Source organism: Spermophilus citellus, assembly GCF_964194105.1.
Source record: "Spermophilus citellus genome assembly, chromosome: 4".
Taxonomy (NCBI): domain Eukaryota; kingdom Metazoa; phylum Chordata; class Mammalia; order Rodentia; family Sciuridae; genus Spermophilus; species Spermophilus citellus.
Genome location: NC_138185.1, coordinates 147873593 through 147899049, shown reverse-complemented (window position 1 = coordinate 147899049; position 25457 = coordinate 147873593). Strand labels below are relative to the sequence as shown.

General features: G+C 35.2%; 2 protein-coding genes across 2 annotated transcripts; both read right to left on the bottom strand.

The window, feature by feature from the left end:
- Nucleotides 1-7918: 7918 nt before the first annotated feature.
- On the bottom strand, nt 7919-8842 carry LOC308648250 (olfactory receptor 4N2; the record flags this gene model as incomplete). The annotated part of the gene is made up of 1 exon (XM_081292906.1): nt 7919-8842. The coding sequence occupies one exon, from the start codon at nt 8840-8842 to the stop codon at nt 7919-7921; it is 924 nt and encodes a 307-aa protein (XP_081149032.1).
- A 13810-nt stretch (nt 8843-22652) lies between these two features.
- LOC308646076 (olfactory receptor 4N4C) lies at nt 22653-23579 on the bottom strand (the record flags this gene model as incomplete). Its single annotated transcript, XM_081288613.1, has 1 exon — nt 22653-23579. One exon carries the CDS (start codon nt 23577-23579, stop codon nt 22653-22655), a length of 927 nt encoding a protein of 308 aa, XP_081144739.1.
- Nucleotides 23580-25457: the final 1878 nt, after the last annotated feature.

Below are 25457 nucleotides of genomic sequence, written 5' to 3'. Positions count from 1 at the left end.
CCAGTGTTGGAAATTATAAAATCCCACAATTGGAAATTATTCTTTTAGGCTATGGCAATTTGCTCCCAGTAAATACTGGCTTACTTGAAGTTTTATGTATTAAAGGAAGGATAATGAATTAAAGATTCTGACAAGGCATTTAAAAAATTAGCACAAGGGAATAAGTATAATGATAGCTGTCTGTATGGACAGATGAGGTCTAGAAAAGGGGATATTGTAAAATACAAATCTACTAGAAGTGAAGGCAGATACTATGCAAGTACTTTAGAAGATATAAAAATTAAATGATAAAAATAAATGTGATACAGTCAGTATAATACCTAACACAGAGAAAGTATTCAGTAAAATATAGTAGGAGAAGGAATACTATAAATGATTATTATCATTAACCTTACTGTTTCAAGTGCCCATGATATATCATCCAGGAATATGCTTGATATAGACTCACAACCCGAAACCATAAACTGAAAGCCTGCCATGGTTACTTTGCAGGCTAACCATTCATCTGTGGCTTGCCCTCTAAACACAATCTTCTTTCTAAATAATCACCTGCCCAATATTTCCTACAGGGCTGGCAATATAGCCCAAGAAAATCTTCCCTAGCTAACCGCCTTTCTAGCAGCAGTCTTTGAAATAAGAAAACAAGCAAATTGGGTTTTCAAGTTTTTCTTTGACAAAAAGGCTTTTAAAAATAAAAACCTAACAATAGTTACAAAGATCCAGTAAACATGAAATGTTTGTCCTACTGTAAAATAAAAGGTAGTTGTGTATAATTGTCACTAAAGGAAAATGTATATATAATTATTATTTGACTAATTATGGGAAAAGTTAAGAGAATTAACAGAACAATAGCAATAAAAGATAAGATGAAGGACAATATGGAACCATATCTTGGTTGTGGTAGGGACTACATGAATCTACATAAGTGTTTAAATTAAAAGTATGCATACCAAAATAAAAAAAAAGATGAAATTTCACTTTAAAATAGTTTATAAAGCAGATTCTTTTAAAGCAGGTAACTCAGTTCAGTGTTTAGTTACAAAATAAGCACATAAAACCAATAGTTATACACCAGCAATTATCTGTTAAAAATTAAAGCAAAATACGTCTATTCATATGAGCAATAGGATACATAAATAGGAGTGATTTTTATTCTAATTATTCTAAAATGTTTTGGTTTTGTGTGACAAAACTATAGAATGCTATATAAAGAAAAAAATTACTTGAATTAAAATATATATTGAGTTACTGAAAGGAGAAACTCAATATTATTCAACACATAAATTTCCTCATAAAAAAAAAGAATTCAATGAATTCACTGTGAGACATTTTTGAGTTAACAAAATAACTTTCAAAGTTTGGGGACAAATCAGATGAAGATAGTCAGGAACTAGAAATGGAATTTCTATTATGGAAAATAAAGATGAAAAATTATGTGGGAGATGCATAGAAAATAAGTGACAATATAAGGGACTTGAAAATTAATAGTTAGATATAAACAATTGTACATAAGAACTTAAGATATTATAATGTTATTTCATTATTATATCAGATAATTATATTATCTGACCTGAATTGGCAAAGGGGTCTTTGCAGATGTAATTAAGGCTGCTAATCAGCTGACCATACAATGAGGAGATTATCTGGGATTTTCCAGGTGGGCCCAATATAAGCAAAAGGGTCCTTAAATAGAAGACAAATTTTGTGATTAGCAACAAACTAATTCTACAGTTTATATGGTAAGGCAAAATGACCTAACGTGGCCAAAAGAATGCTGAAGAAAAAGAACAAAGAGGAGAACTTACACTTCCTGCTTCAACACTTCCTGTAAGTCTACTGCAATTAAGAAATCAAGGTATTAGTGAAAGAATAAGTACAGGTAATTGTAACAGAGGACAGAAGTAAGCCCAGGCATGTAAGTTCAATTGATCTTCTACCATCGTGCTGAGAATATAAAAGGGGAAAAACATAGTCTTTTCAATAAATGGTGCTAGAAAATTGAATATTTATTTGGAAAGGAATGAAATTGTACTCTTAAACCATCTTCAAAATCAACTCAAAATATATTAAAGACTTAAATGTAAGACTCGAAATCAAACAGGTTCTAAAAGAAAACAGGGTCTTTGCAATAATTTCTTGGATACTATGCCCAAAGCACAGTGAACAAAACCAAAAACAAGCAAGTGGCTTTATATGTAAACTAAAATGCTTACACACACAAAGGACACACGCAACAAAACGAAAAGGCTCCTTACAGAATGGGCAAGCCAAGTGCAAACTGTTTATCTGATAAAGGGTTAATACACAAAATGTTTAAGGAACTCCTGAAACTCAAAGCAAAGGAACAAATAAATTGATTAAAAATGAACATGTTTATCCAAAAGAATTAAAATCAGCATACTATGGTGATATACACATACCAATGTTTATAACTGCTCAATTCACAGTGGCCAAGTTATAAAACCAGTTCAGGTGCCCAACAACAGAAAATGGATAAAGAAAATGTTTTGTATATACATAATGAGATTTTATTCAGCTATACAAAAGAATAAAATTATACGATTTGCTGGTTAGTGGATGGAACTAGAGAACATTGTGCTAAATGAAAAAAGCCAGGCTCAGAAAATAAAGGGTCAAATGTTTTCTCTCATATGCAGAAGCTAGAGAAAAATAAGAAAAAAAGTACAAAAAAATGGAACCTTGCATGGTGGTGAGGGCTTGTAAATCCAATGGCTCAGGAGGTTGAGGCAGGAGGATTGCAAGTCAAAGCCAGCCTCAGCAACTTATTGAGGCCCTAAGCAAGTTAGTGAGACACTGTCTCAAAATAAAAAATAAACAGGGCTGTAGGTGTGGCTCAGTGGTTAAATGATCATGGGTTCAATCTCTGGTACCTTCCAAAAAAAGGGAGTGTGGTGAGTTTCATGAAAATAGAAGGGAGAACAGTAGAGTAGAGGAAAGGGATTGAGGGGGAGGGAGGAGATGAGAAAGGGGAGAACTGCAGAATGAAATTGGCCAAAAGATGCCATGTTCATGTATGAATATATAAGGATTAATTCCTCATTTATATATATCTATAATGTATCAATTTTTAAAAACAATAGGATGCAGACCAATAGAGTAGAGGAAAGAGACTGGGAGAGAGAGGAGGGAAAGCAAAGGGGAAATCTGGAAAATTGAAGTGGAACAAATTACATTACATGCGTGTATTAATATCAGAATGGACTCCACTCTTACATATACCTACAACACAATAATAAAAAATGGACAAAAAACATTCCTTCAGAGAAGACATACAAATGACAACAAATATATGGGAAAGTGTGGCTACCGTGTTCAAAATAGGTACAAAAGGTGCCACTAGATCTGAGTGACAAGAAACCCATGTCAAGTATGAAAATACAAGGCCTAAATAAAAGGATTTAAAAAGCTATGTTTATAAACACTATTAAGAGAAGTCTGAGGTGGCTAGGTTGACATTGAGAAAACACTTCAGTTTAGTAATATCATCAGAGACAAAGAGGAAGAATCATGAGAGAGTGGTCAATAACTCAAGAGAAAACAATCCTGAATGTTTATGCACCTAAGAGCGTATATTTAAAATTTATAAACCTAAAACTGGTAGGATTGAAAGGAGAAACAAAGAAGCTTTATCGTTTTAGATCTTAATACTTTTTTCTCAGTAAATGATAGAAGAAGTAAATAAAATTACTAAGACTTGAACCACATTATCAACAGAATTGTGTTAGTTGACATATAGAGGACATGGCAGCTAAAAACCACGAAAAAAAAAAAACTTAGAGTGTTTATGTAATAGTTACAAAGTTGTACCCTGCCCAGGGTCTTAACAGATGTGGAAGAATTTAAATCATGCAAAATATTTCTCATCCCAATGGAATTTTGGAAATCAGAAGAGAGACGATCTAAAAATTCCCCAACAATTGCCAATTAAGCAATACATTTCAAAATAAAATGAGTCGAAGAAGAATTCACAATAGAAATTAGAAGTATTTTTAATTTAATGAAAAAATGAGCATGACATCAACATTCATGTGATGCATATACAACAGTGCTTAATGGAAAGTGCATGGCATTATAGGTTCTTGCTAGAAAAGAACAGTCTTCTCTGTCACTCTGTCCTGCCAGCCCAGATGTACAGAGTGCTGGGTCACCTAGAAACTCTTACCCTTCTTCCTGTGTTTGGCCTGGAAATTCTCTCAGGATAACAAGTTGGGCAACCATGGAGTTGAACTGACTTATTCTTACCACTTGTTTCATGATGTTCAGTGTCTTGATATCTATTGTGCTAGATTCTGTTCATTCCTTTGTTGTTGTTGATGCTGTTTCAGGCAGGAAGGCAAATTCAATTCCTGTTATTCCACCATGATCAAAAGCAAAAATACTAGTTTTAAGAATAGTTTAAAAACTTGCTGGGTGCTGGGACACTGTGGCTTGGGAGGCTGAGGCAGGAGGATCACAGGTTCAAAGTCAGCCTCAGCAACTTGGTGAGGCCCTAAGCCACTTAGTAAGACCATGTCTCAAAATAAAAATAAAAATGGGTTGAGGGTATGACTCAGTGGTTAAGCATCCCTGGGTTTAATTCCTGGTACTCAAAATAAATAAATAAATAAATAAATAAAATAAAGAAGCATGAATAAGAGAGTTAATTTTCTTCATATGTCTATAGGTGCTACAAGTCAAATGGATAAAATGGACACAAATTTTTAAAAGTAAAAACTTGTATGAAAATTAAGTATATGAGTTTTGAAGTATAGTGTAATATTTCATTACACATATATGACATGTACATGTATATTGTATACCATGTGTCTTGATAAAATCAGGGTGATTAATATTTCCATCTCCTACCATTACTTTGTTTCAAAACTTCAGACTCCTTTCTTCTAGTTATTAATAAATGTATAATAGGCTATTGTAAACTATAGTCACCTTGCTCTTCTATAAAAATTTTAATGTTAGATATTTCTAAGTGGTGGAATCAGAGAAATTTTTCATACTATTCTTTTATTAATTTATTTAATAAATACTTTGTGTCAAGCTGTAGAAAAAATAAATGAGTCTCTGCCTTTTATGGAGGTTACATAGCATAATGTAAAGACAGACATTAAAATGAGTATGTAAAATATGTGCAATGCTAAGTGATGATAAGTGCTGTGGACAAAGGGGAACGTGAAGTATGTGGGAGTACATAGCAAATGTCAATAAAGTGGTCAGGGAAGATCTCTCGTGGAAAGTGGTATGATCAAAATATTATGAATCCTGGCTTTGGGACCAGAGACTGGAAAGACATAATTGCAATGGACCAAGATTAGGTGGTATGATGGGGAATAGAGTGGGTGGAGGTCAGGGGTCAGTCTGGTATGCTACATTTGAGGGATATGAAGACATCAAAGCGGATCCATAACAGTGGCATACACTTCTGATTACAGGAGCTGACAGTTCACAGGAAGGACTGAGTCTAGAGGCCATTCACATGTAGATGAAATTCAACCAAGGCAGCTGGGGAGCTAAGAAGAAACTCTCATGGAGGAACAAGGGGACAGCAGGTCAGGTAAAAAAGAGTCTAGGAAAGTGGGGATCCTAGGGAGAGAGTGATTTACTCAGAGGCCAGAGGTGGTAAGAACCGAGTAAGGACCACTAAGCATTATTCATAATCACAGGAACAGTTTATCTAGCATGATTGGGTGAATTGGAAGGGAAATAAATTGGAAGCAGAAGTATGAACACCAGTCTAAAAAGCTACATTCTATATGATTCCCAACTACATGGCATTCTAGAAAATGCAAAACTATAGAGATAGCCAAAAAATCAGCGATTGTCAAGGCTAAGTTGGGGGCAGGGAGGGAACAGATAAATAGACTGCATACAAAGGATTTTTAGGCCAATCAAATTATTTTGTAGTATATTGTAATGATGAAAAACATTTGTCAAAATAGATAGCAAGTATTTATCAAAATCCATTAAACTCTATGAAACAAAGCATGAATCCTAAAATAAGTTATGGACTTTAATAATAATGTTCAATATTCATTAATTATAATAAATATACTGCACTAATGCAAGATGTTTACAATAAAAGAAATTAGTTTGAGGTGAGAGAAGAAGACATATAATAATGCTGTTATTTTTTTCTGCTCAAATTTCTATACAGCTAAAACTAGTCTGAAAAAAAGTCTATTAACTTAAAAAGAAATGTAAACAACACTTGAGGAGCTTTATTGTAAAGGGAAGAAGAAAAAGGAAGTAACAGAACCATGACAAATAGTTCTTACGTAGGATGAAGGAAATATTGTTATATGAGGAGGGAGAAAAACCCTTTGGGGTATAGGAAAGAAAAAGGAGAGCTACCACAGTTACTGCCTTGCATAGGTACAGTTTGACCTTATAGGGCAGCATCAGATCACCCAGTATCAGCAGAGACTGAAGGAAACTGATCACAGGCAAGTGTTCAGATAGTTGGTGTGGTAGGACATGGAGGGATTCTCTTCCCCTTTTCTCAGTAAGACAGGAGATAAATTAAAAGTGAGATTTAGCAGGAGTGGGGATTACTTAAGAATTGAGGTCATTTCTTCTATGTTTTTAATATTTATATCATGCATGTCTTATTCACAAATATTGGATTCTTTGATTATTATTAAAAATAAAATATTTGAAAAATTAGTCCTAGACTCCCTTGTATTTGGGATTCCAGAAATATTTTAAATGCTGGAAGTTCAGCAGACTCATGCAAGATTTGAGTTTGGATTAAGTTAACTAGAGAGGTGGTGGTGGAGAGGCTGCTGTTTGACTAGAGGAGATTTGACAGGTACACAGTGGATTCCGGATCACCTTGATCCCAGGTGAAGTCTTGGTTATTTTTTCAAGCAGAAAATGGCTATAATTGTAGGAAGGACCACTCCTGTGACAACACAGAATTGTTCCAGGAGTCTTCTCTAGATGCCCAGCCAATAGTCTGTTCTTCCAGACTTTCCCCTATATTGTCAGAACCTAATTCTCTACATTAAATGACATTTTGTTTAAAAATAACTAGCATGTATTTGCTACCTGACCCAGAATTCTGACTGGTCTACCAGGGAACTATCACTATTATATTCAAGAAAAGCAACTGGAGGTAAGTCAAACATATAGCTAGAAATCATAACAATATGCAAGGGCAATCATGAAGTTCTAGGAAAAAAGAAAGTGAAATATTTTTCAACACTGTGATAACTGTGCAGTATCTTGAGTTTACAGCCCCTAAGTTATTTATAAACCTGTGGTAGAGGAATCATTGTGTTGCTTAAAGACTTAAAATGATTATTTTTGCAATTATAATAAAATTTTTCATATTCACTTTGTGGACCATATGCTTTAGATACTACCAGTATCTCCAATTCCAATTCTAATAATTTTAAATTCACTTACAATATTCTAGACAATTTGGAATTTGCTGTGGTACTCAAATAGACCAGGTGTATTATCATCTTTAGGCTTTTGTACTACCAATAACCCTTGGCTGATTTCTATCCAAGATGTTGGCTTGATCAACTCTCAGTTTTTCTAGATATCACTCAAAATGTCATTTCCTCAAGAAGTGCTTGTTTGGCATTAAAAAAATAAATTCATTGCCCACAATTCAGAGTCCCAATCTATTACTTCACTTTTCCTTTTGGTTATTTTCAGAATGATATTGCCTCCTGAAACCATGGTGTTTATTTTTTACCTTAATAACTATCTGTTCCCACTTGAGTATCTCCAATATAGCAATGGCTATCTGTCTCATTAATAACTCTTTCTTCAGTGCCTAGAATAGGATTCTGACTAATTCAGGGTACTCAATAAATGCAATATTTTAGAAATGAATACATAAATTTCAGATCCCATCCCACATCCCTGATTTTCTGATTCCCTTTCCCCCTTTTTAGGGTATGTGCTGATGAAACAGCCTCTTCATGGAAGCCTTCACTTCCTGGTTACGAAGAGTATAAATTACAGGATTCAACAATGGAAAAATGACTGTATGAAAGAGGGAAACCACCTTGTCAGCAGGGAAAGCTCTGAATGGGCGAGTATAGATGAAGATGCCAGGCCCAAACATGAGGAATATAACAATGATGTGTGTGGTGCACGTGGACATGGCCTTGCTCTTCCCCTCAGAGGAAGACCCATGTACTCTGCAGAGGATGACGGCATAGGAGGCCAGAAGCCCCAGGAAGCACAGCAGGGTCATTAGGCCACTGTTGAAGACCATCAGGAGCTCCACCACAAAAGTGTCAGTGCAGGCCAGCTTGATGACCTGTGGCACATCACAGAAGAAGTTGTCCAGCTGATTTGGGCCACAGAAGGGCAGGCGGAGGATGAGGGCCACCTGGATAATGGAGTGGATAAAGCCTCCCAGCCACAGAGCCAGCAGCATCACATAGAAGGCTCTAGGGCTCATGACAGTTGAGTAGTGCAAAGGCCGGCAGATGGCGATGTAGCGGTCAAAGGCCATGACAACCAGGAGCAGCCCCTCTCCACCTCCAAGGAAGTGCAAGAAGAAGAGCTGGGTGATGCAGCCTCTGTAGGAGATCACCTTCTTCTCAGAGAGGAAGTCCACCAGCATCCTGGGAGACACAATGAAGGAGTAGGAGGCATCCAGGAAGGCCAAGTTGCCCAGGAAGAAGTAGAGGGGGACTGTGAGCCCAGGGTCTGACCTGATGGTGAGGATGATGAGGAAGTTTCCAGGGAGGATGATGAGGTAGAAAATTAAGATCAGTACAAAGACCAAAAGCTGAATCTCTCGAGACTGGGTCAGACCAAGGAGGATGAATTCAGTCACCACTGTGTCGTTCTTGTTCTCCATCCCCCTGGCCTACAGTATATCAGGGAGCAAAGTTTGCTATTACTATATATTCTATCTAGATACTACCTTTTCTGCAGCTAAAAATTTTTTAACATCTTCCTTCTTAAGGTAAAAACAACACTTCCAAACTCTGTCCACTGTCCTGGCTAATTTTTATTCCCTTCTTTTCTCTGAGTTTAAAATGGAAAGCAGAAATAAAATACTGTTCCCTATGACATAATCTTATTCCCATTCAAACAAGTGCTTCTACAGACTCTTCTCCACTTTAGAAGTCTGGCATTATCAGCTTTGGGATTTCTACCTTCCAAAGTTGGATGTAAAATTTCACAACTGAGACACAACATAACTTCCATTATCATGACCTGTGAGGTTTTGTAGATATATGTGCTTGAGGTTTAATTTGGGGTGGGGCAGGTGATTATTAGATCTTTCTTTTCTCATCCTCACAACCCCAAATTTTACTAGACATTTCCTTTCTTGAGTATCTGGAATTCCCACTTCCTAGCTGGTAACTCTCTTGCTTGCCCTCTGCATTTTCTTATTAATTGTATTTTCTTTTATCCCTTCTTGTCTGATATCCTGGTGAGCTCTGACTCCAAAGTGTTCATCATGATCCCAGACAATAATGACTCTACTTTTCACCTAACTCTAACTTTTCACCACTATAAGTATGGTTGAACACCACTCCTGCAGCCACTCCACACCTATTCATGCAGTTTAATTAGCACTATTTGATTCTCAAGTACTTATATGCCCATAACTCACTTCCTTATCTCTACTTAGTACTAAGTTTATTAATAATTATATAATTTTCTCAAAATTAAAAATCATAGTGTAGAAAAACTAGAAGTAATGATAAAGATACTGCAGTCCACTCCAAAGATAAGAAAACAAAAGCTTCTCTGATTGTTACCAAATTTAGAATGAGTTTTGTATTTGCTGATTGGCAAGTAGGAGAAGAATACAAGTATATACTGTTGAGTTTAAACAAAGAAAAATTTAATTACAGATTTAATCAGTAGATGCTCTATTGCACATACTTTAATAATTGAAAGTAATATTGCTAGTCTAAATTCACCCTTCTACTGGATTTAGAATTGGAATTTCAACCTTGTATAAGTGAAAAGGATACTATGCATTGTAGGAAAAATTCAGGTTTAAAATAGTCTGTTTAGTTGGATATGCTTATTTCAGAAGGTGCACATGATGATCCATGAAGAATGGAAATAGAATAGTAATATTTATACATTTCATGAATGTATACCATTGTAAATTATAAAATGTAGATGAATATACATATACATATACATATAACTATATAATTGCACTGAATAATTTTTAAAATTCTGTTTAACACTTATATATTAGTGCAATAGCATATATACTTTATAAATAAATATGCATACATTTAAGGTACTTGCTCAAAAATATTTTTATTATAATTTTTTTTTTCAATTTTGAAAATTGTTGACCTATCCCAAAATAAGTCAAGTATAACAATATTCCTCACACTACTTAACTAAAAAAACATAAATGCTGCAGCACATAGGGTGCAAAAAGAAGAGGTAATTTTTGATAGAAAGTGCTATTGGGGCAGTACTTGAAAGGAAATAAAGAAAGAGGGAAGGATAAGGGAAAGAAGGCTGAGGAAAGATACAGGGAAAAAGCAGCAATATCTATCTAGTGGCATCTTAGGTTTCATATTTTTAAAAACATTAAAATAATATTTTTTTTAGCCTGCTAGAGATGACAGGGGCAACTCAAGCATTCTTGGTGCCCTCGCGACAGTCAGACCTGTTCCTGTGTCCTGTGTTTAGAGGGCTAAGAGACTTTCTTGCCTCTCTCTCTTTTGAAACGTTTCCCTAAGCCTTCTTTATGTTCCCTCTTTTCTTTCTCTCCCTCTTCATCATCAAGTTCCTTACTTTAGTTTTCTGAATTTGATTATGATTTTTCACCCTGGTTAATTTATTGCCTTTTCTCTGCTTCCTCCTCATTTTCTCTTTGATTCTTCTTTTTTACATGTTACAGTTTTACATGTTATTTAATAAGTGTAGATCAAGCTGAAAAACATGATCAAATATCTAATTCATACTAATGATGACGCTAAACTTAGGAATACTAACAAGCATATAAATATTCACAAAATATCCCTCCAATAAAATGGAATGACCAGAGTAAATGACCTGTAAATTTCTTTTGAATGTCAACATTTTAATGCAATGAAATAAGGTAGAAAGATCCCTGGTTTTATAAACATTTATCTGACTCTCATGTCTTGGCTCTGCAATTCACTTACTGTGTGATCCTAGGAAAGTCATTTAGCCTTCAGAAGCTCACGCTTTCTTCTGTAAAATATGATAATGTTTTGACTCTTGCAATCTGACGAGCGTAATAACGAAAATCAAATGAGACTATAATAATATTAGTATGTAACTCCTTGAAGTATCCTTGAATCTTAATCCTGAACATATTTAGATGTTAGGAGGTAGCTCTATGAAGTGGACACTATGCCACTAGGTTCTATGCCAGTGCCTTTGGGTAAACCCTGGAATGATAGTAGCTATGTAAATCTGAGAAATTAATAGAAGTTTTGAAGGATCAGTACAATATTTATGTGGAATTGCCAAGGCAGCCAGTATTTTGCATAAGCATTTCTAAGCTCCAGAACTATCTGTCATAGCCCTACAGTGAGTGATAGAACCACAGACATCAGAGGAAATTCTCATACCTACTAAGTGTAGATATAAAGAGGTCAAGGGTCTATCTTCTGCAAAAATCAGTTAAGATTTCTTCTGAAGCCCTCAGCCTACCCTTTGTGCATATTCTTTTCTTTTCCTCTGTACATTATACAGAATGATTCTCAGTCATTTGTTTGATGATCCTTAACACTAGAGGTCAAGACTATGAATAATTTGACTTAGTTATGCCAGAGCTAAATATTTTTATCCACCATTAAAGTAATTCTAAGCATCAAAAACAATTGGAGTTCTAGTGGAGGAGAAGGTAGTGCCACACTACTGAATTTAGACCTGAGTCTTTGTCTATTTCTACTGAAAATCTGACCTCTAGACCATTGCATTTTAAAACAGCAAATTAACCAGTAGAATAGTTGCAATATTGTCTCTTCTTTCTATTGTCTCTTCTTTCTGCTTCTTGCAAAGATAAAGATTTCCCAGAAATTTGGGCATGCAGAGATGTTAAGTTACTTTCAGAAAAAAATCCAGCTTCCACCTACTAAGAATGCACTGACCATTCTTGTCCTTATTCATACATCCTTGTCACATAGGGACCATTAGATTTTAAAATATTTTCTGTGTTGTATGTCAGAAAGTCCTTTTGGGATTTCAGACTACCTCGGCACACTGAATACATCCAAAGGGAGTTGTTAGACTGTATTATTAAAATATATATAAATTAAGCAAAGGAAAATACCAGAACTTTTAAAGGGCTAAACATTTTTAAAATGTTTATGCTGAGTTAGTTGTGAATTCTAAAAACAGAATCCTATCATTGTTTGAGGCAGAATCCAATTGGAAGGTATATTTATTAGTTCAGAAGTGAATAGGTTGAAAGCAATTAGTTTACATGTTATAAAAAATTCAAAATGAGAAAATAACTAAATAAATGCTAGACTATTAATATATATCAAGAAAGCAAACATGAGAGAGAAAATAAGAATAGACTACCAAAATTTTCAATAAAAACAATCAGTATTATTAATTTTTCCTGTTGCCTCAGTTTTCCAATATAGCTCAGCATGGCAGTGACTGATCCTGCCTTTATTTAAAATTTATTATTTTGTTTATCATACCTTTAGAAAATAGTTTTGCTTTTTCAAAGTATTGATTAAAATGTTGTATATCTCTATTATTTAGTCTTAAAGCATCTCTTTAAATTTTATGCCCAAGATAAGTGCCTTTCTCAGGTTTAGTATATTGCTGGTGATAAGGAAATAGACAGCTATAAAAGCTTATGAAGTTTTCAAGGTATAATTCTTCTTAGAGAAAACAATTTCTTTGTAAAATTGGCCAGTTCCTCAGGGGAAGGTCACCTCCTAAACAGGACATATAAGATGTATTTTGATCTCTGTAACGATAGTTTTTTTTAAAACTTTTCTCTGCTTAACTAAAATAATAATTAAGGCTATTTATTTTTTCATTAAAATTATTAATAAAAAATTAATTGAAGGTCACAAAAATTAAATATGGCTTAACTTTTTAAAATCGTTTCCAGTTCTATTTATTATTTATTTATGTATGTATGTATTTGTTACTGTATATTGAGCCCAAGGGTGCTTAACCCCCAAGCCACGTCACAGACCTTTTTTTATTTTTTATTTTTTATTTTTTATGTTGATATAGGGACTCACTAAGCTGCTTAGAACCTAAGTTGCTGAGGCTGGCTTTGAACTTGCAATCCTCCTGCCTTAGCCTCCCAAGCTGCTGTGATTATAGACATGTACCACTGTATATGGCTTTGGTTTTATTTTTATTTGCTCTGCTTTATTGGGAAAATTGAGTTTAGAATCACTTTACAATGAAGTAATAAACATACTTTTGTAAAATAAAAATAACACACAAACAGCATTCTAATTTATTTTTAGTTGAGAAACATAGGGCAAGAAGTAAAAAGAGAGATAAAGAAGAAAGGAAAAAAGTTATAATGTTCAAAAAACAGACCACGAGAAAGAAGAAAAGTCAGATTAGCAAAGACATAAATGAAAATATAATCACACAATTATAAAAAAAAATTGATTTGGGCTTCTCTCTCTTTTTGTTAGTATGACTAGAGGGTTCATTAATATTGTTTTTTTTTCCAAAGAACCAATGTTGTATGGCATTGATCCTTTGTATTTTTTTAATTCTCAATTTCATTAACTTTTGTGCTGATATTAATTATTTTCTGTCTTCTACTGATTTTGGAATAAGTTTGTTCTGTCTTTTCTAGAACCTTGAGGTGTAAGATCAGAGTATTTATTTGGACTCTTTCAATTTTTCTTAAATGTAGGCATTAAATGCTCCATAAACTTTCCTCTTATAACTGCACTTAAACTATCCCAGAGAATTTTATATGCTCTATCTTTAGACTCATTTGTTTCTAAGAAATTCTTTTTATTTCTTCTATGGCCTACTCCTCATTCAAAAGTGTATTTTTTAATCTCCAGGTGTTAATGGTATTTCTGTTTTTTATTTAGTTACTGATTTCTAACTTCAATCCATTATGATCTAATAGGATACAAGGAATTATTCCTATATTTTGTATTTGTTAAGACTAGCTTTGTGTCCAAAAATATGGTCTATTTTAGAGAAGGTTGTATATTAAGTTAAGAAAAAAATTAATTCAGTTGTTAATGAAATATTCTATAGATGTCTTTTAGGTTCATTTGACTAATTGTATTTAATTCTGAAGAGTCTGTACTTAGTTTATTTCTGAATGACCTCTCTAAAGGTAAGAGAGGTAGATTGAAATCACACTGTATTATCATATTGGTGTCTATTTGATTCTTTATATTGAGTATAGTTTGTGTATGTAGGTACACAAATTTTAAGAGTATAAATATTTATAACCATCATATCTTCTTATTGGATGATTCCCTTAACGAGTATAAAGCGACCTTCTTCATCTCTTCTGTGTAATTTTGGCTCAAGGAATACTTTGTGAGCTATGAGAACAGCCACTCCTACTTGCTTTTTGTCTCCATTTCTATGGTGTATCTTTTCCATTCTTTCATCAGCCTGTAGATGACTTTGCCTATAAGTTGAGTCTCTTGTAAACAACATATAGTTGAGTCTTGTTATTTAATCCATTTTGCCAATCTATGTCGTTTGATTGGAGAGTTTAAATCATTTACATTCAGTGTTATTATAGACAGATGGTTTTTATTTTGTGCCATTTGATTTATTTCCAACTGGCTATTCTTCTAGTAAAACTCACCCACTTGCTGGTTCTAATATCGAGAGCTTTTCCACAATACTCCAATAACATATCAGCATGATATGTGGATACTAATTCACAAATTTTCCTGTTGAAAAAAAAAGGTTATTTATAAAACCTCAAAAAATAAAATAAAATAGAATATTTGAAAATAAATCTAACCAAGGAGGTGAAATACCTCCACAATAAAAACTACAGAACCCTGAAGAAAGATATTCAAAAAGACCTTAGAAGATAGAAAGATATCCCATGTTCTTAGGTAGGCAGAATTAATATTGTCACAATGGCCATATCACAAAGGGTTATACAGATGTAGTGCAGCCTCCATCAAAATACCAATGACATTCTTCACCAAACTGTAGAAAATAGTCCTAAAATTCATTTGGAAAAATAAATACCCAGAATATCCAAAAGAAATACTGAGCAAGAAGACCAATGTTGGAGGTATGACAAACCTTCCACCTGATCTTAAATTATGCTACAGGGCCATAGTAACAAAAACAATATGATTTTATCATTAAAATACACATGAAGAATAATGGAATAGACCAGAAGACAAAGAGACAAACTCACATGGATACAGTTATCTAATATTTGACAAAGGTGCTAAAAACATCATATGCTGGAGAAAAATCACCTTTTTAACAAATGATGCTTGGAAAACTCATATTTATATGCAGAAGAATGAAACTATATCTAGATCTCCCACTCTGCACAAAAGTCAAATCAAAGTAGATCAAAGACCTAGGAATTAGATCAGAAAATGCAACTTCTAGAAGAAAACAAGGCTCAACACTCCAATGTATTAGTACTGTCACCAAATTCCTTAGCAAGGCCCCTAATGCTCAAGAAATAAAACCAAGAATCAATAAGTGAAGTGGCATCAAATTGAAAAGTTCCAGTGCAAATGGGAGTTCATAACCCACTTGATTCTAATGTATGAAATATGATTTGTCAAGAGCTTTGTAATGTTGTGAACAACCAATAAAAAAAAAAAAAGAAAAAGAAAAGTTCCAGTGCAGCAAAGGAAATTCTTAAGAGCATAAAGAGAGAGTTTACAGGGGATTAATATCCAGAATATATAAAGAACTCAACACTTAACACCAAAACAACACAGACACACACACACAAACACACACACGTACTTAACCAATAAATGAGCAAGAGAACTAAACAGATATTTCTCAAAAGAAGAAACAGAATTGATCAATAAATATATGAAAAACTTCAAGCAATCAGTAACTAAGCAATGGAATATTCTCAGGCTTAAAGAAGAATAAAATTATGGCATTTGTTGGTAAATGGACAGAGCTGGAGAACATCATGCTAAGTGAAATAAGCCAATCCTAAAAAATCAAAAGCCAAATGTTTTCTCTGATATGTGGATGCTAATTCACAATAAGGGAAGGGGCTAGGGAAAAATAAAGATACTTTGCATTAGGCAGAGGTGAGTGAAGGGAGGATAGGGGGTATGAGGTAGGAAGGATAATAGAATGAATCAAACATTATGACATGACCACTGTGATTGTATATCATGTATAACCAGAAGAATGAGAAGTTATACTCCATTTATGTATGATGTGTCAAAATGCATTCTACTGTCATGTATAATTAATTAGAACAAATTTTAAAAAATACTATTTTGAGATTTCATCCAATTCTGGTTAGAATGGCAATTATCAAGAATACTAGTTGTAATAAATGCTGACAAGGATGTGGAGGAAAATGTACACTCATATATTATTATTGGTGGGATGTCAAATTAGTAAAATCACCTTGAAAAGCTGTTTGTTTTCATATCTTGGCTATTGTGAATAATGTTGTAATAAACACAATAATGCAGATATATTTAAAAATACTGATTTTATTTTCTTATATACCTAGAAGTGAAATCACTGGATCTTTTAGTAGTTCTATTTTTCAGTTTTTGAATACCTTTTATAGTTTTCCATAAAATCTGTACCAATTTACATTCCCTCTAAAATTGGAGATGGATTCCTTTTTGCCCATATCCTCACCAAAACCTGGTAGACTTTTAAAACATTTGTATAATTAAAACCTGAACGACTATGGAGAAGGTTTTCATCATTCAAAAATTTTCTACATGCCCATTTTCCATGAATACACTCCAAGAGATGAAACCATTGCTCTGTTACACATCACCACAGATTAGTGTTGCATGCTCTTTTTTTAAACATTTTTTTAGTTGTAGATAAACACAATAACTTTATTTTATTTATTTACTTTTATGTGATGTGAGGATCAAACCCAGTGCATCACATGACTTGGCAAGTGCTCTAACACTGAGCTATAACCCCAATCTACATGACCTTAACTTCATATAAGTCAGAATAATATTCTTTTAGTTCAGGATTTTTTTTTATTGGTTGTTCACAACATTACAAAGCTCTTGACATATCATATTTCATACATTAGATTGAAGTGGGTTATGAGCCCCCAATTTTACCCCAAATGCAGATTGCAGAATCACGTCGGTTACACATCCACAATTTTACATAATGCCCTATTAGTAATTGTTGTATTCTGCTACCTTTCCTATCCCCTACTATCCCCCCTCCCCTCCCCTCCCATCTTCTCTCTCTACCCCATCTACTGTAATTCATTTCTCTCCTTGTTTATTTTCCCATTCCCCTCACAACCTCTTATATGTAATTTTGTATAGCAATGAGGGTCTCCCTTCATTTCCATGCAATTTCCCTTTTCTCTCCCTTTCCCTCCCATCTCATGTCTCTGTTTAATGTTACTCTTTTCTTCCTGCTCTTCCTCCCTGCTCTGTTCATAGTTGCTCTCATTATATCAAAGAAGACATTTGGTATTTGTTTTTTAGGGATTGGCTAGCTTCACTAAGCATAATCTGCTCTAGTGCCATCCATTTCCCTGCAAATTCTATGATTTTGTCATTTCTTATTGCTGCATAGTACTCCATTGTGTATAGATGCCACATTTTTTTATCCATTCATCTATTGAAGGGCATCTGGGTTGGTTCCACAGTCTAGCTATTGTGAATTGTGCTGCTATGAACATCGATGTGGCAGTATCCCTGTAGCATGCTCTTTTAAGGTCTTCAGGGAATAGTCCGAGAAGAGCAATAGCAGGGTCAAATGGTGGTTCCATTCCCAGCTTTCCCAGGAATCTCCAAACTGCTTTCCAAATTGGCCACACCAATTTGCAGTCCCACCAGCAGTGTACAAGTGTACCCTTTTCCCCATATCCTCGCCAGCACTTGTTGTTGTTTGACTTCATAGTGGCTGCCAATCTTACTGGAGTGAGATGGTATCTTAGGGTGGTTTTGATTTGCATTTCTCTGACTGTTAGAGATGGTGAGCATTTTTTCATGTACTTGTTGATTGATTGTATGTCCTCCTCTGAAAAGTGTCTGTTCAGGTCCTTGGCCCATTTGTTGATTGGGTTATTTGTTATCTTATTGTCTAATTTTTTGAGTTCTTTGTATACACTGGATATTAGGGCTCTATCTGAAGTGTAAGGAGTACTTCCATCCATGTTTGATTGTTTATCCTTTTTTTAAAAAATTTAGTTTGTTTCTCCATGATTATCTTTCCCCTCACCCTCTGTCTTTACTGAGGCACTTCCCACTGATGGTTTTGGTTATTGTTTTTCATTTCTTCCTCGTGTAGTGTTTTGCTCAAAATGCTTTGCAATGCTGGTTTTCTGGCTGCAAATTCTTTTAACTTTTGTTTATCATGAAAGATTTTTATTTCGTTGTCATACCTGAAGCTTAATTTTGCTGGATACAGAATTCTTAGTTGGCATCCATTGTCTTTCAGTGTTTGAAATACATTGTTCCATGACCTTCTTGCTTTCAGTGTCTGTGATGAAAAATCCGTTGTTAACCTTATTGGTTTACCCCTGGTTGTAATCTGTCTCCTTTCTCTTGTAGCTTTTAATATTTTCTCTTTGTTCTGTATATTGGATATCTTCATAACAATGTGTCTTGGCGTTGGTCTACTGTGATTTTGTGTGCTCGGTGTCCTGTATGCATCTTCAATTTGTATATCTGTTTCCTTTTTTATTTCTGGAAAGTTTTCTGTAATTATTTCATTCAGCAGGTTACTCATTCCCTTGGTTTGAATCTCTGTACCTTCTTCTATCCCGATGACTCGTAAGTTTAGTTTTTTTATGTTATCCTATAACTCTTGGATGTTTTTCTCGTGATTTTTTACCAGCCTTTCTGAGTTGCCTAGACTCTTTTCAAGATGATATATTTTGTCTTCATTACCTGATGTTCTGGCTTCTACTTGCTCCACTCTGTTAGTGATACTCTCAATTGAGTTTTTAATTTGGTTTATCGTTTCCTTCATTTCTAGAATTATTGTTTGATTATTTTTTATAATCTCTATCTCCTGATAAAGATGCTTAACTTCTTCTTTTATCTGTTTATGTAATTCATTCTCAATGTGTTCTTTCGCTGCTTGAATTTGCTGTCTTGTATCCTCTTTAAGGTTCCATTCCATCTGTCTAAGGTGTTCCTTGAGTTCTTTATATGACCATTTTTCTGATGACTCTAGGTCCTCCTGAATATTTAGGCTGTCCTGAATTGTTTGTACTCCTTTTCTTCCTTGCTTTTTGAAGCTGCTAATGTTACTTCTTGTTCTGTTTGACTGCTGAGTTACTGTTTACTCCTATAAATTTATTTGATGCTTGGGAGGAAAGGTATTAGAAGGGAAGGGAAGAAGTCACTAAAGAGAATGAGAGTAAGCAGGTAGAATTCAAGGAAGGGGGGATAAGAAAAAGGAAAAGACAAAAGAAGAAAAAAATAGGAAATAAAAAAGAAAAAAAATTAAAAAAAATAATAATAAAAAATTAAAATTAAAATTAGAAGAAAAAAATTTAAAAAATTGTAAAAAAAATTAAAAAAACAACAAGAAAGAAAAATGAAAATGAAAGAAAAACCCAAATCAAAAAAAAAAGAGAAAAGAAAAAAAGAAAAAAAAATTAATAAATGCAGTCTTAGAGTTTGATTAACTTCTCTTCCAGTAGGTGGCGCTGTGCCCACCAGGTCAAGTTTCTCCTGTCAATACGCAGGAACCAACCACTGTGCAGCAGCTCCTCCCAGACTGGGCGAGTCTCCAATCCTGAGTGTCTAGGGCCTCCTCTTGTGTCTAGTCACTTCCCACTTTTCCTCTAGCCAGGCCCCTCTCACAGGTGACGCTCACCACAATACTGGCTCCACGCCAGGTCTGCTGCTCCCGGGAGCCCTGTTTTCATGAACGACTGGGCACACTCTTCCAGTTTGCCATTCCCTCAGACCGTAAGTTTGTAGAGCTTGGGGCTGAGAATCCTCAGCGAATTTTACTTGCCCTCCGGTAGCCACTCCCCCGGTAGCTGATGCAAGAGACCTCAGCAGTCAGCCCTGGTGGGAGCGGTAGTTCCGCGCCGCGGGTCCCGCGGCACCTCTGATTCCCTCGGGCTGGCTGCCGCACTCACGGGAGAGCTGGGAGGGGCCCTTAAGCTTTGCCCGATGTGTGGAGAGGGAAGGCTAGGGGATTACACACCTGTAGCGCAGGTTTCAATGAAGTTATCTCCTCCGCCGCAGTCTGATGACCAGGATTTTTTAATTAGCATAACATTAATTTTGTTTTGCCTTTGAATAGACCATTTACAGCATTTTATTCAGGTTCATCCATTCCATTCAATAATATGCCATATTTTTCTCAGCACCACTAATACTATTGTCATTATTATCTCTCTTTGGAGAGACCCAAGCTTTCAAAAAAAACTGGTATATTTTCATAATGTTTAACTTCATGATTAAAATTAGTTTTCTTTACCAAAAATCAACATTTTGATCCAAGAAACAAATATTAGGATATACAGAAATTCATCTTCACTAGAAACAGTTCATAGCCATAATCTTTCAGGGCTATGCTCTTTCTTTGGGCTAATTTTTGGAGAGGAAAGTGGGTGTTTTATCATAAATATTTGTTTACTATGAATACCAGCTCTGCTGTACCATAAAAGAGAAATGAGGACTTGTTCCTGAACAAAAAGCAGGTGTTTTTCCAGAAATGGACCCTAATGGGTTATAGAGGTGACAAAGTCATTCTAGAAGAGTAAGGGGACAGAGTCAATGAAACCATCCGCCCAGCCAGTCAGCAGTAATAAAGTACAGCCAAGTGAATGGGAGAGGTAGTAACTAGCTGGACAAATGTTGGTTTAGAATATTTAAAGAAAAAATGTTTGTGTTCTTATGTAAGCCAGAGCTGGGGAAGACACTTAGATATTACTGAAAAAGTGACAGAATAGAAAACTGTGTGACAGATACAAATTTCCTAGCAGAAGATACATATAGAAAGGTGGTACAACAAGTCATTGGCAGTCAAGTGTCTTTTTGAGATGAAGGATTATTGAATGTGCTCTACAGTTTTTACAAGTAAATTGAAGTGGTACTGCACAAGTGAAAAGTGAAATTCTGATTTATTTTCATTTGCAATAAATACTGGTAGAGCACCTACGGACAAGGCAGTAAGACGGGTTCTAAGATGTGTTCCTGACTTAGAGGAATCTAATAGTGACGATCAGACCACAAGCACACTACATACAGAGCACTGCTTCCTAGGGGCCATGCAACCAAATGAAGAGAAGGATCAGTTCTGTTTGGCAAGATTGAGGAAGGACTTCTCCAAATATCCTCAGTTCTCAGTATGGTCTTCGTGCCTCACACATGAGACCCTAATTGTTCAGCCTATCCCATTATAAGAATTTGTCTGTCCTTCTTATCTTTCTAGGTAGTTTAAGAAATAGAAGAATAAGAGGATAAGATCACATTTCATAGGTGCCTATGTGGAGTTGATGGGTTGTAGAAATGTCACTTAATCTTGGTCCAGAAAGATAGAAAAAGTCTTGGAAAAGGGAAACTAAGGTGATGGAGATGTGAGTAAAATGTGTTCATCAGAGGGAAGAATCAAGGTATGCCAACAAGCAAATATATTATGTATCTGGGGACAACAGGAGCCTAGATTAGTTACAAAGAAGAACTTTTCTTAGACAGCAGTGGTGGTGATTCAGTTGAAAACTAATAATAGATAATAGTGTCACTTAAGTACCAGGGTAGGTGTCTGGCTTTTATATTAATTACATCAAGAAGGAAAACCTGCAGGTTCCAGAGCAGGGGAATGACTTATTTTAAAAATGACTTAGAAAAGATTCATTTTTTGGTAAAATGAAATGCAAAAAAAAAAATCTGAAATTAAGAGACTTCTGTCATGGTCTAAATGGAGAGAAGGGCATCAGACTAGAGTAAAATCAATGAGAATAGGAAAGGTGTTATAAAGAAGTAAAAGAACTTGGCTATCACATCCAGTAATGGACAGAAGAGGAAAAAAAAATTCCAAAATAATTCCTAGATTTTTAGCCCAGATGATATGAAGAGCACCAACAACCATGAACTTTGAAAAGATGGATCCCTCTGATATCAGGCTTCTGATACTACATACATTACAATGTATTAACCTCTTCCTATATGCTTGATGATATTTTTCTAATTGACAGAGGAAACTTTTGTAGATTTTCTTGCTTGAAATGTTAAAATGGACTCATACAATTAAAATATTAGAAATCTTTTATCTCAGCTAAGAGATTTCAGTGAGTTGACCCTTAAAGTCACATGAAATGCACCTATATTTCTCACACTTACTCTTTGCACTTTAATGCCCCAGGGATTTATTTTATATCCTTTAAATATTTCAAGTTTATTCCATCATTATACATAACTCTGAGCCCCATTGCCTACAATAGTATCTGAGAAATGAGAGGTACCCAATTAAAAACAATATTTGTTAAATAAACATGAATTCTGGCCAGAATTCCCCAGCTTGATTTCTTATTTTAAAATCTATTAACAAATTACATGTCGAACCAATAATTTTTTCATGGAAATTTTTACTTCCTGGTTTCGAAGGGTATAAATCATGGGATTCATCACTGGAAAGATGACTGTGTGGAAGAAAGAAACCACTTTGTCAGCAGGTAAGGCTCTGAACGGCCGAGTGTAGATGAAGATTGCAGGCCCAAACATAAGAAGTATAATAATGACATGAGTGGTGCACGTGGACATGGCCTTGCTCTTCCCCTCAGAAGCTGATCTATGAACGTGACAGAGGATGATGCCATAGGAGGCCAGAAGCCCCAGGAAGCACAAGAGAGTCATTAGGCCACTATTGAAGACCATCAGGAGTTCCACCACAAAGGTGTCAGTGCAGGCCAGCTTGATGACCTGTGGCACATCACAGAAGAAGTTGTCCAGCTGATTTGGGCCACAGAAGGGCAGGCGGAGGATGAGGGCCACCTGGATAATGGAGTGGATAAAGCCTCCCAGCCACAGAGCCAGCAGCATCACATAGCAGGCTCTAGGGCTCATGACAGTTGAGTAATGCAAAGGCCGGCAGATGGCGATGTAGCGGTCAAGGGCCATGACAACCAGGAGCAGCCCCTCTCCACCTCCAAGGAAGTGCAAGAAGAAGAGCTGGGTGATGCAGCCTCTGTAGGAGATCACCTTCTTCTCAGAGAGGAAGTCCACCAGCATCTTGGGAACCACAATGAAGGAGTAGGAGACATCCAGGAAGGCCAAGTTGCCCAGGAAGAAGTAGAGGGGGGCTGTGAGCCCAGGGTCTGACCTGATGGTGAGGATGATGAGGAAGTTTCCAGGGAGGATGATGAGGTAGAAAATTAAGATCAGTACAAAGACCAAAAGCTGAATCTCTTGAGACTGGGTCAGACCAAGGAGGATGAATTCAGTCACCACTGTTCCATTTTCCATCTCCATCTTCTCTCCCTGTAGAACATCAGGGAATAGAGAGATAGTCTCCATATCTTCTATCTAGATTATAACTCTTCCTCAACTAAAAGTAGGATTATTTCACATCTATATAAACCACCTCTCTGCATAACCTAAGACATCTCTTCTACCCTTAATGCAGCCATATTTCATAACTGACAACACCTTGGCCCTGAAGCCATACCCTACCATCTGCTTCAGTCCTGTGCTTCTATTCAATGGTTCTCTCATAGGAGACTCCAGGATACCACTGCTTTGGGTTTGTTACTGATTTCCATGAGCATATGAAAATATTTATGATTGAAAAAACACTTAGCCCCAATTATTAAGGTCTTCGGGTTTTTATTTGAATGGGGAATGGGATAGGGAGTGACATCAATGAGGAATGATAACACTTTTTATATGACAAAAGATGTTCTATATCTCAAATACATTATATAAGAATGGTTTCACATATCAACTTAATTTTCTATAACTCTTGAACTAGATAGCAGTTGGTGCACATTTATTCCATGTAAATTATACTTAAGGAATGTTAACTAAAAGGTTAAAGAAAACTCTACTTACTGGAAATACTTTCTTTTTCTCTACAGAATGTCAAGCCATCAACCTAGTCTAAATAAAAAGGCTCTTAGTCACTCTGGAGAAAAACAATGTCTGAGGTTTATCCCTATATTGGTGTCCAAAGTAGGAATGTTTTCACTGCAGGGCATAAGCATAGTAGTCTGTTGATATGGAAACAATAAAGAAGAATTTTCATACATATAAATGTGATTTTAAAAAACAATATTTTACATGCCTTTAGTTACCTAGCACATTTGTTTTTAAAAATTTTGTTGAGCATGGAGTATAGAGTGGAGGAAAAAAAGGGTATGTTAACTTTAACTGAAAGGAGAGAGAGTGAAAAGGGAGAAGAAGAAAGGAAAATTTCTTTTACAAAAAACAGTGAAGTCCCAAATTAAGAAATTAAGGGAAATACAATGGTACATCTATTCAAAATATCAAAGATCTTCTCCTTTAATATATAATTCTAATAAATTTCCATATATGGTCAAAATTGAGAATCATAAAAGTACTTTATATCACATAGGCACACATATATCCATGTAAAAACATGTACACCACCCCCAACACTAAAGACACAAACATATCCTAAAGCAAAATAAAGCACAAAGATTTACATTTTGAACCATCAAAAGAAATTTTTGTATTTCCTTTTTCTCTTCTTTTTTTTCTACTATGGCTATTTATTGACCATATATTTCTCAAAAATACTTTTGTGCATAAAACCCACTATTAGAAAAGGAAATTTGAAATCCCTTTCTACTTAAAGTTGAGTTCATCTTCAACATTATTATGAACTTGGTTATTTCAAACTCTTTCAAAAATTAAGGGTATGTGTAGATCATAGGAGAAACTTTCAAGTGTCTCTGGGTTTAGGTGCTGCAGATTCTCTCACTGTGCCTTGCTTTATTCCCTGCTATCCACCTCTATTCTCCTATTGACTTCTTGATGTATGTGACGCATTCCCATTAACATTTTGATTCCCTGTGTTCCCTCTGTATTTTCTATGCTCCTTTGTGGTACCTGCCATTCTCACTGCATGCTCATCACAGATTCAGAGACTGAAGATGCATGTTCATAAGGTGGACTTTCCTCTAGGGAAAATGAAGCAAGTCCCTGAAAGATAAAAGCACAGAAATCTCTGCAAAGACAAGTTTTTCTGCTCTAACTATATTAAGAGAGGAACAACTGTCAGTGAAATTTGAACTAGAAACCTGAATGCTTGCTGTTATCTCTACACCATAATTGTCATTCCAGCTGAGACAAAAATTCATAGAGCCCGGTAATGCAGGAGCAGTGCAA